General features: G+C 42.9%; 1 protein-coding gene across 7 annotated transcripts in view; it reads right to left on the reverse strand.

The window, feature by feature from the left end:
• The window catches only part of ngef (neuronal guanine nucleotide exchange factor), a 45303-nt gene that overhangs the window by 18802 nt on the left and 9001 nt on the right, over window positions 1-17500 (reverse strand). For all 7 annotated transcript variants that reach the window (XM_042064433.1, XM_042064432.1, XM_042064434.1 and 4 more), the window contains exons 3-5: window positions 2922-3012; window positions 1021-1269; window positions 602-669 (exon numbers count right to left, since the gene is read on the reverse strand). In XM_042064433.1, coding sequence (XP_041920367.1) covers window positions 602-669; window positions 1021-1269; window positions 2922-3012 — 408 coding nt within the window. The remainder of the gene's footprint in view (window positions 1-601; window positions 670-1020; window positions 1270-2921; window positions 3013-17500) is intronic.

Genomic DNA, 17500 nt, shown 5'->3' on the forward strand with positions numbered 1-17500 from the left:
CAAGGGCACACACACACACACACATACAACAAACACAATCTCTCTCTCTCTCTCTCTCTCTCTCTCTCTCTCTCTCTCTGTCTCTCTCTCTTTCTCTCCCTCTTTCTCTCCCTCTCTTTCTCTCTCTGTTATATAAGAGAGTGTGGGAAGAAATAGAGACAGTACAAAATATGCAGTCCTCTGAAAAGACACCCACACACTGCCCATCTCACACACACACACACACACAGACACACTCACACACACACACACAGACACACAAACACACACACACACACAAACATACACACAGCCACGCGCACACACACACGCACACACACATACACTCACACACATACTCACATGTATAAAATGTACAGTACATAAGCACAGTCGCAGCACGTACGAGTTCGAGTGTCTGTGAGTTTGAGTTCTGTGTGTGTGTGTGTGTGTGTGTGTGTCAACGTGTGTGTGTGTGTGTGTGTGTCTGTGTGTGTGTGTGTGCGTGTGTGTGTCAACGTGTGTGTGTGTGCGTGTCTGTCTGTGTGTGTGCGTGTGTGTGTCAACGTGTGTGTGTGGCTGTGTGTATGTTTGTGTGTGTGTGTGTGTGTGAGTCACTCACCCACATTCTTCACAATGTTTAATATGTTGGAGTGTGAGTCCATCCTCCCATCTTCACCAGACATCAACCTGAGAGACAGAAGGATGGAGAGATGGAGAGTGTGTGTGTGTGTGTGTGTAGAAGAGAAAGAGAATTAGAAGTGAGATGCATGTGTGTGTATGTACAACAGAAATAAGGTATAAACAGCATAAACAATAAACAGCATAAACAATAAACAGTATAAACAATAAACAGTACACAGTGTGATAGTAGAAATAAGGTATATATATGGAAAGAGTATATCTATACACGTAAGAGAGTATATCTATAAATACGTAAGAGAATATATCTATATAAATACGTAAGAGAGTATATCTATATAAATACGTAAGAGAGTACTGTATATCTATATAAATACGTTAGCTGAGCTTTTCTCTTACCGTAGACGGACGTCCTCGGGGTCTGCTCTGCCATTGCTGTGTGTGGGTGAGAGCGCGTGTGTGTGATAGCGTGTGTGTGTGTGTGTGTGTGTGTGTGTGTGTATGGAGCATTCCTCTGTGCGCCTGGCCAGCTCCTCCATCCCTCGACGACCTCGTCCGTCTCCTGCCGTCGCCAACGGAGACGAAGCCCCGCCTTCTGCCGCACGTGGGCTTCTTGACAGCCCGTTGCTTGGCAACGCACTCGCAGGACTACAGAAATACACAAAAATGAGAAAAACATCCTTTGATCCACACACACACACACACACACACACACACACACACACAGTCCCTTGCACACACAGACACACACACAGAGTTTCTCTCTCACTCACACACACGCAGTCGCACACACATACACACACATGCACACTCACACACACACACATGCACACACGCACACACACACACCATCTCACATTTTACCATTCAGCAGTCTGGGGTCCAACAGAAACAACCTTCAAACTCTGATAAGCAAAAGAATGTGTCTGTGTGTGTGTGCCCTTGTGTGGTGTATGTGCCCTTGTGTGTGTGTGTGTGTGTGTGTATATGTGTGTGTGTGCATGTGTGTATGTGTGTGTGCAGAGGTGGACAGAGTACACAGCTTCATTACTTGAGTAAAAGTACAGATACCCTTTGCTAAATTGTACTCAAGTACAAGTAAAAGAACAACAGTCAGATGTCTACTTAAGTAAAAGTACTGAAGTACTTGTTTTTAAAAGTACTTGAGTATCAACAGTACAAGAGTAGCCTACATTTTCTAAATATTGCATTACTACTGCAACAGTGCCTACATTTATGTACAGAAACGTCCTACATGGAGTTGCTTTTACATGGAAAAATGTTAATGTTAATACTTTGGAGAATGTAAAATGAATTGAAAGTAAAATCAAGTTATTTTCATCTTTTACCATGTTGCCAGGGATGGGCAGTATTTCTAATACATGAATTTAAAATACGTATTTCAAATACAAAATACTATTTTGTAATTGAAACACTTGAAGCAAAAACTATCATTAACTTGTTCAGAAAATTGAAATAGTCTGGCGAGGTGGGGCCACAGGTTGGCACATTCCCGGGATGGACCTGCTGCGTCTTCATCCATTGTTTCGTCCATGGTTTTGTCTCTTATCTAAATCTGACCATGGAGTTGACTTTGGTGGAAAGCTGAAGGTGATTGCTGATAGGCTGTCCAAATTAGTGGCGCCTGCACAATCCAATCACGTTTGAGAGGGAAACAACAAATCGAGGGTTTCCGAGATTTTTCTTTTTAGTAGTAACGGGTACTCACGGTTATGGGTAGAAATGTAGTGGAGTAAAGAGTACAATATTTGCCTCTCAAATGTACTTGAGTAAAGTCATGAGTACTCCCCAAAAATGATACTCGAGTAAAGTACAGATCCCTCAAAATTGTACTCAAGTAAATGTACTCCGTTACTGTCCGGCTCTATGTGTGTGCCCTTGTGTGTGTGTTTGTGTGTGTGTGTGTATGTGCCCTTGTGTGTGTGTGTGTGCATGTTTGTGTGTGTGTACCTTTGTGTGTGTACGTGTGTGCCCTTGTGTGTGTGTGTGTGTGTGTGTGTGTATGTGCCCTTGTGTGGTGTTTGTGTGTGTGTGTGTGTGTGTGTGTGTGTGTGTGTATGTGTGTGTGTGTGTGTGTGTGTGTGTATGTGCCCTTGTGTGTGTGTGTGTGTGTGTGTGTGCCCTTGTGTGTGTGCATGTTTGTGTGTGTGTATGTGTGTGTGTGTGTGTGTGTGTGTGTATGTGCCCTTGTGTGGTGTGTGTGTGTGTGTGTATGTGTCCTTGTGTGTGAGACTGAATAGTCAGGTGTATGTGTGTGTGTGGGTGTGTGTGAGACTCACCGCTGGTGTCTAGGAGATCGTGGTGTACTGGGAGTGTTCTTATTCTGGGAGGAGGCGGAGTCTCGCGATGACTGTGGGGAGGGGGTGTGGCCTGAGGAGAGGATGAGTGTATGAGTATCTTATGCTCTCTGATGTTAACATAGAAGGATAAGTACACACACACACACGCACGCACACACACACACACACAGAAGGTATGCAAAAAGTGAAACATGATCAGATGCTATGATCAGATGCTACAAACCCATTTACAACCCAATTATTAGGCTGGTAAATAAAATGGTATACACACACACACACACACACACACTCACACACACACACACACACACACACACACACACACACACACACACACACACACACTCACTCACACACACACTCACACACACACACACACACACACACTCACGCACTCACACACACACACACACACACACACTCACTCACTCACACACACACTCACACACACTCACACACACACACACTCACACACACACACACACACACACACACACACACACACTCACTCACACACACACACACACACACTCACACACACACACACACACACACACACACACACACACACACACTCACACACACACACACACACACACACAAACATGCACACACACACACACACACACACACACACACACACACACAAACATGCACACACACACACACACACACACACACACACATTTTAGCAGATATCTAGCGCCCCTTCATGCTTAACGGGCACGCAATAAATAATGACTGTTTTTTACATTTACCAAAGTCTGTTTAACTCTCTGAACCAAATCCCTTAGTTGTCTGAACACATTTCTTCAATCTTTTTCACATATCCAAGTTTTTCAATTGGAGGTGAATGGTTTATTTCCCAGTGTTCTGTCTTGTGTGGTTGTCTTGAAGTTTTGAACCAATGAGCCGAAGTTTTGTAAAGTGTTCACGCAATGGGCAGAAACAGTTATACAGTATAACACCTTCTTTGCACAGCAGAAGTTATCTCTTGCAAATATGCTCACACATTTTCATTTGGTTCACACATTTCTCACACCCTTTTGCAAAAAAGTTCACACAGATGTTATTCAAAGAGCCCTTGAACTCTATTGGTTTACCTGTACTAAACAAAAGGAAAACATCTATTCACAGGTGGTCAAGATTCATTCATTCAATCATTCATTATCCATAAGAGATGTTCTGTGTTGCTATTTGCAAGTATGGATCTAAGGCACATTTAGAGAAAGTACTGTATTGTCTATTTGGTGAAAACAGTACAAAAACGGACAAATCCATGTGTTTACTGTATGTCTATTTCAGTGAAAAATGACGAGTTGTAGTTCAATGAAATGTGTGAAAAGTGCTTACTGTAGATCTCACATGTCAATTACAGTTGCATCTTGGGAGGAATGAACACAGTGCATCTTCATGTGCTCTTTTCACAGTATTTTGAATACCAGAACAATGAGAAAGAAATGGCACAGACAGTAAAAAAGAAGGCTGAAACTCCTCATTTTGAGAACTATTTTTTGCATTTTGTTGTCCAGTGTGTAATGATTGATTAAAATCACACAGTGATTTGACTACAAGATGTGTTGTTTGGAGGTAAAATTTGCATTTGCTGCATGGTATAAATGTTTTGAGAGAGTAAAAGCCTTTTGAAGGCAAAATCATTTTGTCATTTTGGCCAGAGTTCTTTTGTTTAGACCTGCGTGTTAATTGTTTTGAAAACGTGATGTCAGAGTTGACACAAGCATTAAAGCGATCAAGAAAAACTGTAAATGCATCAAGAGAAACTTTCAAAAACAACAGGATCGCTATTCAGAACGCCAGTTTTGCGTCTTTGCACTATATCAACAGCAACCTTAAAGGCGCTCTAAGCAATGCTGGGTAACGTCACTTCTGTTGACATTCAAACAAAACTAGCTCGCTACTCCCTCCCCCTCCCTCCGGTGCAATTGAAACTCTGTTTACAGTGTATTCAGGACACAGACAGCTAGTGGATGGTGAGGTGATGTTTGCTGTAAGAGACAAAAAAGAAATGTATCCTGAAAAACGTGTGACATCGCTTAGGGCACCTTTAACTTTCATTGGCCTTTCGAATGTCTTACTTTCACTCTCACGTTATCCACTTAAACTTTCCTACTTGCTAGATTTGACCAATATTCCATAGCCTACGTGCACAAGTAGTTTGAGTAGAACTACTGGTCTTCATTATCTCCCTGCTTGCTCACATCTTATCATGTACAGTATTGTATATTTCATGATCGCTAAACGCTTGATTCCTTTTAATGTTGTCATCTGTTAACTTCATTCAACTGCGCTTGTGATTGAATCGTGCCATTCAGTTGTTAACGTTCACGGAGAAAGGCACTGATAACCCGATGAACGGCAGGTTTGATGAATGCCATGTTGACATAAGTGTGTGTGTGTTTGTGTGTGTCTGCGTGTGTATGTGATAAATAGCACATTACCATAAGTGTGTGTGTGTGTGTGTGTGTGTGTGTCTGATGTCTGCTCAGTAGTGTTTCCAACTCGATGTGATAAGGTGTAGATGGGGGCGGGGATTAAAGTCTGAGTCAAAGTTTGTGTCAAAGTCTGTTTTTTAGTGGTCACTTCAAAGTCCAAGATTTACACATGAAGGAGGAAATACAGTTTTTTTCAGTCGCTAACAAGCGTTTGTCTAACCAGTTGTCACATTTTCAAAACTCTAAACACAATTAGCACAGCATCTGTCTTTTGTGGCCATACCATTCACACGTCATGTCGTTTTCACACAATATGCAGTCAGTGAACACATTTCCGCAATGCTTACATTTTCTTAACAGACAAGCTATACCTCCCAACAAAGCGATGGATTGTTTTTGTAGTATTTACTAATGTTAACACACAACATCCCACAATAGCAAACACAATATTCCAAACCTTAGATACACTATCAAAACCTCTGCTTCTGCTCTGCTTCTGCTATCAAATGGTTTTATCTCAGGTGCATCGCCTTGGATAATATCAGATGCGATGTTGATGAAAACATGTGGCCTAACTTTAAAGATTGCAGAGATGAGATACAGTAATTTTGTGCTTTTTTTAGTTCCCCCCTTTTTATCTGGGCTTTTTGCTGTTGTTTTTTGTTCAGAATGCTCTTGTGTGTTTCATGGATATTTTGTTCACTGTAAGCAATACTGTAAAACTTTTTCTGTTCTATCATACTGTAAACAGTATTTCTACTGTACCTCCTGTAGTAAACAGTAAAGGGAAAAAAAATGATTTGCTTTTTACTGGAATGCTTTTGAATGTGCACATTACATGTGGACATACAGTACAGTTCCCAACCAAGAAATTTAGTGTAAAAACTGTGGATAGAGCATGTTTTGCATGCAAATACCTGTAAAACTGAAACATAAAAGTCTATGCAGTTTTTGTAATGTCAACAATAGCCAATATTTTGAAACCTGGTGTACTTTGATTGACTGCATGTACCTTGTGAAGAGAAAACAAGTGTTATTCTTTGACAGAATAATTTCATTTTGAGTCAGATTTCCAGTGTTTTGGTAAAGTTAGTGTGTGGAGAGAAATATGTGTTCCGTTTTGAAATGAAGAGTTAGTATATATTTAACTAAATGTGTTTTTGAGAAGAAAATTATCCATTTGGCCAATTGTGTTTTGTAGGTGTGAGTCTGTGTTAAGAGTTTAGAAAAAGTATCTGAAGTATGGGTAAGCGCTTGCTAGCGATTGAAAAAAACTGTAACCGTGTTTCTCTTGTGTGTGTGTGTGTGTGTGAGTGTGTTTCAAATAGCTGTGATAGTGTGTGTATATATGTTAAGAAATGTAAAGAATAGTGTGTGTGTGTGTGTGTGTGGGGGGGGGGGGGGGTTGTGTGTTAAGCAATATAAATAATTAGGCATTGTTCTAAGACCTCAGGATTAACACATTAGCTACATACACATGAGCTCACTAAGAAGGTTTTGCATAAACACACACGTGCACACACACGTGCACACACACACATACATGAAGTATGAGCTATGTGTGGGAGAGAGGCCTTTTCAACAGGATTTCTATTCACACCTCACTACACACTATCAACACCCACACTGCACACTATCAACACCCACACTGCACACTATCAACACCCACACTACACACTACATACACCATCACTACACACTACATACACCCACACTGCACACTATCAACACCCACACTACACACTATCAACACCCACACTGCACACTATCAACACCCACACTGCACACTACATACACCCACACTGCACACTATCAACACCCACACTGCACACTATCAACACCCACACTACACACTACATACACCCACACTGCACACTATCAACACCCACACTACACACTACATACACTGACACTGCACACTATCAACACCCACACTGCACACTATCAACACCCACACTACATACACCCACACTGCACACTATCAACACCCACACTACATACACCCACACTGCACACTATATACACCCACACTGCACACTATCAACACCCACACTGCACACTATCCACACCCACACTACACACTACATACACCCACACTGCACACTATCAACACCCACACTGCACACTATCAACACCCACACTGCATACTACATACACCCACACTGCACACTACATACACCCACACTGCACACTATCAACACCCACACTGCATACTACATACACCCACACTACACACACCCACACTGCACACTATCAACACCCACACTGCATACTACATACACCCACACTACACACTACATACACCCACACTGCACACTATCAACACCCACACTGCACACTATCAACACCCACACTGCATACTACATACACCCACACTGCACACTACATACACCCACACTGCACACTATCAACACCCACACTGCATACTACATACACCCACACTACACACTACATACACCCACACTGCACACTATCAACACCCACACTGCATACTACATACACCCACACTGCACACTATCAACACCCACACTGCACACTACATACACCCACACTGCATACTACATACACCCACACTGCACACTACATACACCCACACTGCATACTACATACACCCACACTGCATACACCCACACTGCACACTATCAACACTCACACTGCACACTATCAACACCCACACTGCACACTATCAACACCCACACTACATACACCCACACTGCACACTATCAACACCCACACTACATACACCCACACTGCACACTACATACACCCACACTGCACACTATCAACACCCACACTGCATACTACATACACCCACACTGCACACTATCAACACCCACACTGCACACTACATACACCCACACTGCATACTACATACACCCAAACTGCACACTATCAACACCCACACTGCATACTACATACACCCACACTGCACACTACATACACCCACACTGCATACTACATACACCCACACTGCACACTACATACACCCACACTGCATACTACATACACCCACACTGCATACTACATACACCCACACTGCACACTACATACACCCACACTGCATACACCCACACTATCAACACTCACACTGCACACTATCAACACCCACACTGCACACTATCAACACCCACACTACATACACCCACACTGCACACTATCAACACCCACACTACATACACCCACACTGCACACTACATACACCCACACTGCACACTATCAACACCCACACTGCACACTATCCACACCCACACTACACACACCCACACTGCACACTATCAACACCCACACTGCACACTATCAACACCCACACTGCATACTACATACACCCACACTGCACACTATCAACACCCACACTGCACACTATCAACACTCACACTGCACACTATCAACACCCACACTGCACACTATCAACACCCACACTACATACACCCACACTGCACACTATCAACACCCACACTACATACACCCACACTGCACACTACATACACCCACACTGCACACTATCAACACCCACACTGCATACTACATACACCCACACTGCACACTATCAACACCCACACTGCACACTACATACACCCACACTGCATACTACATACACCCAAACTGCACACTATCAACACCCACACTGCATACTACATACACCCACACTGCACACTACATACACCCACACTGCATACTACATACACCCACACTGCACACTACATACACCCACACTGCATACTACATACACCCACACTGCATACTACATACACCCACACTGCACACTACATACACCCACACTGCATACACCCACACTATCAACACTCACACTGCACACTATCAACACCCACACTGCACACTATCAACACCCACACTACATACACCCACACTGCACACTATCAACACCCACACTACATACACCCACACTGCACACTACATACACCCACACTGCACACTATCAACACCCACACTGCACACTATCCACACCCACACTACACACACCCACACTGCACACTATCAACACCCACACTGCACACTATCAACACCCACACTGCATACTACATACACCCACACTGCACACTATCAACACCCACACTGCACACTATCAACACCCACACTGCATACTACATACACCCACACTGCACACTACATACACCCACACTGCACACTATCAACACCCACACTGCATACTACATACACCCACACTACACACTACATACACCCAAACTGCACACTATCAACACCCACACTGCATACTACATACACCCACACTACACACTACATACACCCACACTGCACACTATCAACACCCACACTGCACACTATCAACACCCACACTGCATACTACATACACCCACACTGCACACTACATACACCCACACTGCACACTATCAACACCCACACTGCATACTACATACACCCACACTACACACTACATACACCCACACTGCACACTATCAACACCCACACTGCATACTACATACACCCACACTACGTACACCCACACTGCACACTATCAACACCCACACTGCACACTATCAACACCCACACTGCATACTACATACACCCACACTGCACACTACATACACCCACACTGCACACTATCAACACCCACACTGCATACTACATACACCCACACTACACACACCCACACTGCACACTATCAACACCCACACTGCACACTATCAACACCCACACTGCACACTACATACAACCACACTGCACACTACATACACCCACACTGCACACTATCAACACCCACACTGCATACTACATACACCCACACTGCACACTACATACACCCACACTGCATACTACATACACCCACACTGCATACTACATACACCCACACTACACACTACATACACCCACACTACACACTATCAACACCCACACTGCACACTATCAACACCCACACTGCATACTACATACACCCACACTGCACACTATCAACACCCACACTGCACACTACATACACCCACACTGCACACTATCAACACCCACACTGCACACTACATACACCCACACTGCATACTACATACACCCACACTGCACACTATCAACACCCACACTGCATAGTACATACACCCACACTGCACACTATCTACACCCACACTGCACACTACATACACCCACACTGCACACTATCTACACCCACACTGCACACTACATACACCCACACTATCAACACCCACACTGCACACTATCAACACCCACACTGCACACTATCAACACCCACACTGCATACTACATACACCCACACTACACACTACATACACCCACACTATCTACACCCACACTGCACACTACATACACCCACACTGCACACTACATACACCCACACTGCACACTACATACACCCACACTATCTACACCCACACTACACACTACATACACCCACACTACATACACCCACACTGCATACTACATACACCCACACTGCACACTACATACACCCACACTGCATACTACATACACCCACACTGCATACTACATACACCCACACTGCACACTATCAACACCCACACTACATAGTACATACACCCACACTGCATACTACATACACCCACACTGCACACTACATACACCCACACTGCACACTACATACACCCACACTGCACACTATCAACACCCACACTGCATACTACATACACCCACACTGCACACTATCAACACCCACACTGCACACTACATACACCCACACTGCACACTATCAACACCCACACTGCACACTACATACACCCACACTGCATACTACATACACCCACACTGCACACTATCAACACCCACACTGCATAGTACATACACCCACACTGCACACTATCTACACCCACACTGCACACTACATACACCCACACTGCACACTATCTACACCCACACTGCACACTACATACACCCACACTATCAACACCCACACTGCACACTATCAACACCCACACTGCACACTATCAACACCCACACTGCATACTACATACACCCACACTACACACTACATACACCCACACTATCTACACCCACACTGCACACTACATACACCCACACTGCACACTACATACACCCACACTGCACACTACATACACCCACACTATCTACACCCACACTACACACTACATACACCCACACTACATACACCCACACTGCATACTACATACACCCACACTGCACACTACATACACCCACACTGCATACTACATACACCCACACTGCATACTACATACACCCACACTGCACACTATCAACACCCACACTACATAGTACATACACCCACACTGCATACTACATACACCCACACTGCACACTACATACACCCACACTGCACACTACATACACCCACACTGCACACTATCAACACCCACACTGCATACTACATACACCCACACTGCATACTACATACACCCACACTACACACTACATACACCCACACTATCTACACCCACACTACACACTACATACACCCACACTGCACACTACATACACCCACACTGCACACTACATACACCCACACTATCTACACCCACACTACCCACTACATACACCCACACTATCTACACCCACACTGCATACTACATACACCCACACTGCACACTATCAACACCCACACTGCACACTATCAACACCCACACTGCACAGGGTCCAGGGTTCTAAATTAACTTTCTAAAGCCAATCAGAATTTCCACTTTTTTTCCCTTCATGATTTCATTCTATAAGGAGATATCAATTATCATCAACAATGACATTCTATAAGTTTCTCATATTAAAAAGGAGATATCAATTATCATCAACAATGACATTCTATAAGTTTCTCATATTAAAAAGGAGATATCAATTATCATCAACAATGACATTCTATAAGTTTCTCATATTAAAAAGGAGATATCAATTATCATCAACATATTAAAAAGGAGATATCAATTATCATCAACAATGACAAGCCAGCTGGAACCTGACACTCGTTTTCTCTCCCTCTCGTGCATAAAGTATCATCTTTATGTAACATGCTGTTGGTTCATGTTGACATTGTACATTTTCTCTAACAAGAGTGAAAAACAGTTTGCAGTAAAGCTACTATATATTGGCTAAATGTTGGTCCCCCACCCACACTATCAACACCCACACTACACACTATATACACCCACACTGCTCTGGTAAGAACTGATTCTTACCAGTGGGGATCTACAAATGATAAAAGTTTGGATTGCTTTGAGCATTTGGGTGGCAGAGCCAGGCAGCGTTTATTGGAAGAGTGCAACGGTCAGGAGGTAGCATATGAGGTCATGAGGTAGCATATGAGGTCAGGAGGTAGCATATGCCTGAATGAGAGCATTATTTGTTTGGCAAACAAAACACACAGCATGTGTTATTTACCTCTGTGATATGTGAACAGTGCTACGTAAGCAAATACTCCTACAGCTTAACTCGCCTTGTTGAGTGACTAGTTCTCTGTCTAGACGCAGACTAGATGAGGGCGTATCTCTTTTGTGATGTCTATATTGATGCTGGTCTGAACAGGAAGAAAACATTTTGCACCAGCTAGCACTCTGCACCTCGTCATCTTATTTTCAAGAACTAAAAAAATCTTTGCATTAGCAACAGGTGGTGTACCAGGTATCTAAGTTGATTGAACACCCCACAATACGTAAGGGATAATGTATAGAACGGCGGTCATTATCGGGAAATAGGTCCCAACAGGGCGAACCGGACCCCGATGTGCATTGGAGGGGTCTTGTTCCGCCCTGAAGGGACCTATTTCCCGACACTAACTGGCGTTCTATACATTATCCTGCTTATTACACGGCTACTTGCCAAACCTTGACAGCGGTCTGTTATACTTAGCGATGGTCTGTTATCAAGAATTAGCAGACCTCCGAACGTTGGGATGGCCCATTCAAGTGAATAGAGCATTCTGCAGCACTATGAAGAGCCGTGTAATAATTCACATTAACAACCTACACTGTACACTGTAGTGTACTACACATTAACACCCTACACTGTAGTGCACTGCACATTAACACCCTACACATTAACACCCTACACTGTACACTGTAGTGTACTACACATTAACACCCTACACTGTAGTGTACTACACATTAACAACCTACAGTGTAGTGCACTACACATTAACACCCTACACTGTACACTGTAGTGTACTACACATTAACACCCTACACTGTAGTGTACTACACATTAACACCTTACACTGTAGAGTACTACACATTAACACCCTACACTGTAGTGTACTACACATTAACAACCTACACTGTACTGCACGACACATTAACACCCTACACTGTACACTGTAGTGTACTACACATTAACACCCTACACTGTAGTGTACTACACATTAACACCTTACACTGTAGAGTACTACACATTAACACCCTACACTGTAGTGTACTACACATTAACAACCTACAGTGTAGTGCACTACACATTAACACCCTACACTGTACACTGTAGTGTACTACACATTAACACCCTACACTGTAGTGTACTACACATTAACACCTTACACTGTAGAGTACTACACATTAACACCCTACACTGTAGTGTACTACACATTAACAACCTACACTGTACTGCACTACACATTAACACCCTACACTGTACACTGTAGTGTACTACACATTAACACCCTACACTGTAGTGTACTACACATTAACACCTTACACTGTAGAGTACTACACATTAACACCCTACACTGTACACTATAGTGTACTACACATTAACACCCTACACTGTAGTGTACTATACATTAACACCCTACACTGTAGTGCACTACACATTAACACCCTACACTGTAGTGTACTACACATTAACAACCTACACTGTAGTGTACTACACATTAACACCCTACACTGTAGTGCACTACACATTAACACCCTACACTGTAGTGTACAACACCCTACACGTTAGTGTACTACACATTAACACCCTACACTGTAGTGTACAACACCCTACACTGTAGTGCACTACACATTAACACCCTACACTGTAGAGTACTACACATAAACAGCCTACACTGTAGTGCACTACACATTAACACCCTACACTGTAGAGTACTACACATTAACACCCTACACTGTAGTGTACACCACCCTACACGTTAGTGTACTACACATTAACACCCTACACTGTAGTGTACAACACCCTACACTGTAGTGCACTACACATTAACACCCTACACTGTAGAGTACTACACATTAACAGCCTACACTGTAGTGCACTACACATTAACACCCTACACTGTAGAGTACTACACATTAACACCCTACACTGTAGTGTACTACACATTAACACCCTACACTGTACACTGTAGTGCACTACACATTAACACCCTACACTGTAGTGCACTACACATTAACACCCTACACTGTAGAGTACTACACATTAACACCCTACACTGTAGAGTACTACACATTAACAGCCTACACTGTAGTGCACTACACATTAACACCCTACACTGTAGAGTACTACACATTAACACCCTACACTGTAGTGTACAACACCCTACACGTTAGTGTACTACACATTAACACCCTACACTGTAGAGTACTACACATTAACACCCTACACTGTAGTGCACTACACATTAACACCCTACACTGTAGAGTACTACACATTAACACCCTACACTGTAGAGTACTACACATTAACAGCCTACACTGTAGTGCACTACACATTAACACCCTACACTGTAGAGTACTACACATTAACACCCTACACTGTAGTGTACAACACCCTACACGTTAGTGTACTACACATTAACACCCTACACTGTAGTGTACAACACCCTACACTGTAGTGCACTACACATTAACACCCTACACTGTAGAGTACTACACATTAACAGCCTACACTGTAGAGTACTACACATTAACACCCTACACTGTAGTGTACTACACATTAACACCCTACACTGTACACTGTAGTGCACTACACATTAACACCCTACACTGTAGTGCACTACACATTAACACCCTACACTGTAGAGTACTACACATTAACACCCTACACTGTAGTGTACTGCACATTAACACTGTACACTGTAGTGCACTACACATTAACATACGTGTGTGTTTCAGACACACTCTTGCCTATCTCACACACACACACACACACACACACACACACACACACACACACACACACACACACACACACACACACACACACACACACACACACACACACACACACACACACACACACACACACACACACACACACACACACACACACACACACCTACACCTACACATTGGGCAGCCGTGGCCCACTGGTTAGCACTCTGGACTTGTAACCGGAGGGTTGCCGGTTCGAGCCCCGACCAGTGGGCCGCGGCTGAAGTGCCCTTGAGCAAGGCACCTAACCCCTCACTGCTCCCCGAGCGCCGCCGTTAAAGCAGGCAGCTCACTGCGCCGGGATTAGTGTGTGCTTCACCTCACTGTGTGTTCACTGTGTGCAGTGTGTTTCACTAATTCACCGATTGGGTTAAATGCAGAGACCAAATTTCCCTCATGGGATCAAAAAAGTATATATACTTATACTTATATACTATATATACATGGACAATCACACACACACACAAACACACACATCGACTTTACACACCCTCTGTCTGTCACACACACACACACACCCTCTGTCTGTCTCTCTCTCACACACACACTCATGGAAAAGAATGAAACCTGTCACACAAGTTCCTATTGTCACCATGGTAACACCATTGTTTCACCTGAAGGGAGAGTAGCCAGCGGCGTCACCGTGGTAACGCAATTTAAACCATTCCAACTAGAAAAAACATTCCAACCTGCATGTGCTCCCAGATGAGTCGTAGAGGAGCCTATGTGAGTGTGTAGTCCAGTCATTTTATGAAAAAAGGTTGAACAAATTGCAACAGAAGAAAACGTAACTGATTTTGTATCCTCAATATGTCCTGAGTAAGGGGAAGAAAGCCCCAAAGAATTCCCAATAGGGGAAAGTTTAGAAAAAGACCCAAATATACCCTATTCATGCGCCTATACAGTATTTTTCTCACGCAAATAGGGGGGAAAAAATTAACCCTCACATATCACAATGAAAATTACTGAGTTGATTACTTACATCAAGACAAACAAAAAATGTACTATAAGTTTTTTGAAATTGTTTGTTAACATGGGCAAACAGGGTGTAATGTAATTATGTACAGCTAAATACCACAACGGAGCTAATAGTCCAGGCAAAGGTCTGACCCAAAACTAATTGCAACAGAATTTATTTATTCACATTTTTATATTTCAATTGGTGATCTAAACAGCATAGTAAAAGACCATGAAAATCCAGTTGGTGGAAATATGTTAAAATGAGGGCTGTTTTATGCATTATTCTTCAGCAAATACTGACAAAACTGTAATTAGAATGTTGTAGAATACACATTCTAAAGAATATCTGACCCCATCTAACTTAACATGGAATTTTAGAATCTTGCATTGTTGAGGAACATTCTTTTATTTTCAAAGAGTGAATTTCTTTGGCTTATTTCAGACTGGTCTGTTGCAAAATTGGTGTCTATTTTTACATTTTGGCCCTTTGAATTAATGGAAATGGTTGTTGACTCTTTAAATAGAGTCAGTGTGTTTTTGCATGTAAGTGTTCCGCAATGTTAAAGTTGTACAAACACATAGTTAAGCATTATTCAGCCTAGGAAAGTGATTTTGGTGTTTAATCTGATTTAGAGGTCACTGAAACATACAGTATATCACACTAAAGTATCAGTCCATCATTTTCCAAGACTTACAGTATAGTAATTGACCTCTTGCCCAGGGGTTGACTGATATACTGTCTGTCTAATCAGAGGGGCCTGTATGATGCCCCTTTACTTTGCACAATTTTTGTCTAAAACAATAATCGGACAGCACAGTATGTTTATGTTAGTGAATGCAGGAAAATTGTGAAGGCAAAGTTGAAGATGGACATAATAATGTCCAAATTCGACAGAAGGGTGCAGATGGGATAACTGCAGTTAGCCTCCAAAAAGTGACTCTATTGTTGTGACATCTGGCAAAAAGGTGGATGCTATACTAATAAATATAGTTTAAGATTAATAATTAACAATGCATGGGTCATGGTTGTACCAAAGTCATATAT

This window comes from Alosa sapidissima, chromosome 15 (assembly GCF_018492685.1).
Source record: "Alosa sapidissima isolate fAloSap1 chromosome 15, fAloSap1.pri, whole genome shotgun sequence".
Taxonomy (NCBI): domain Eukaryota; kingdom Metazoa; phylum Chordata; class Actinopteri; order Clupeiformes; family Clupeidae; genus Alosa; species Alosa sapidissima.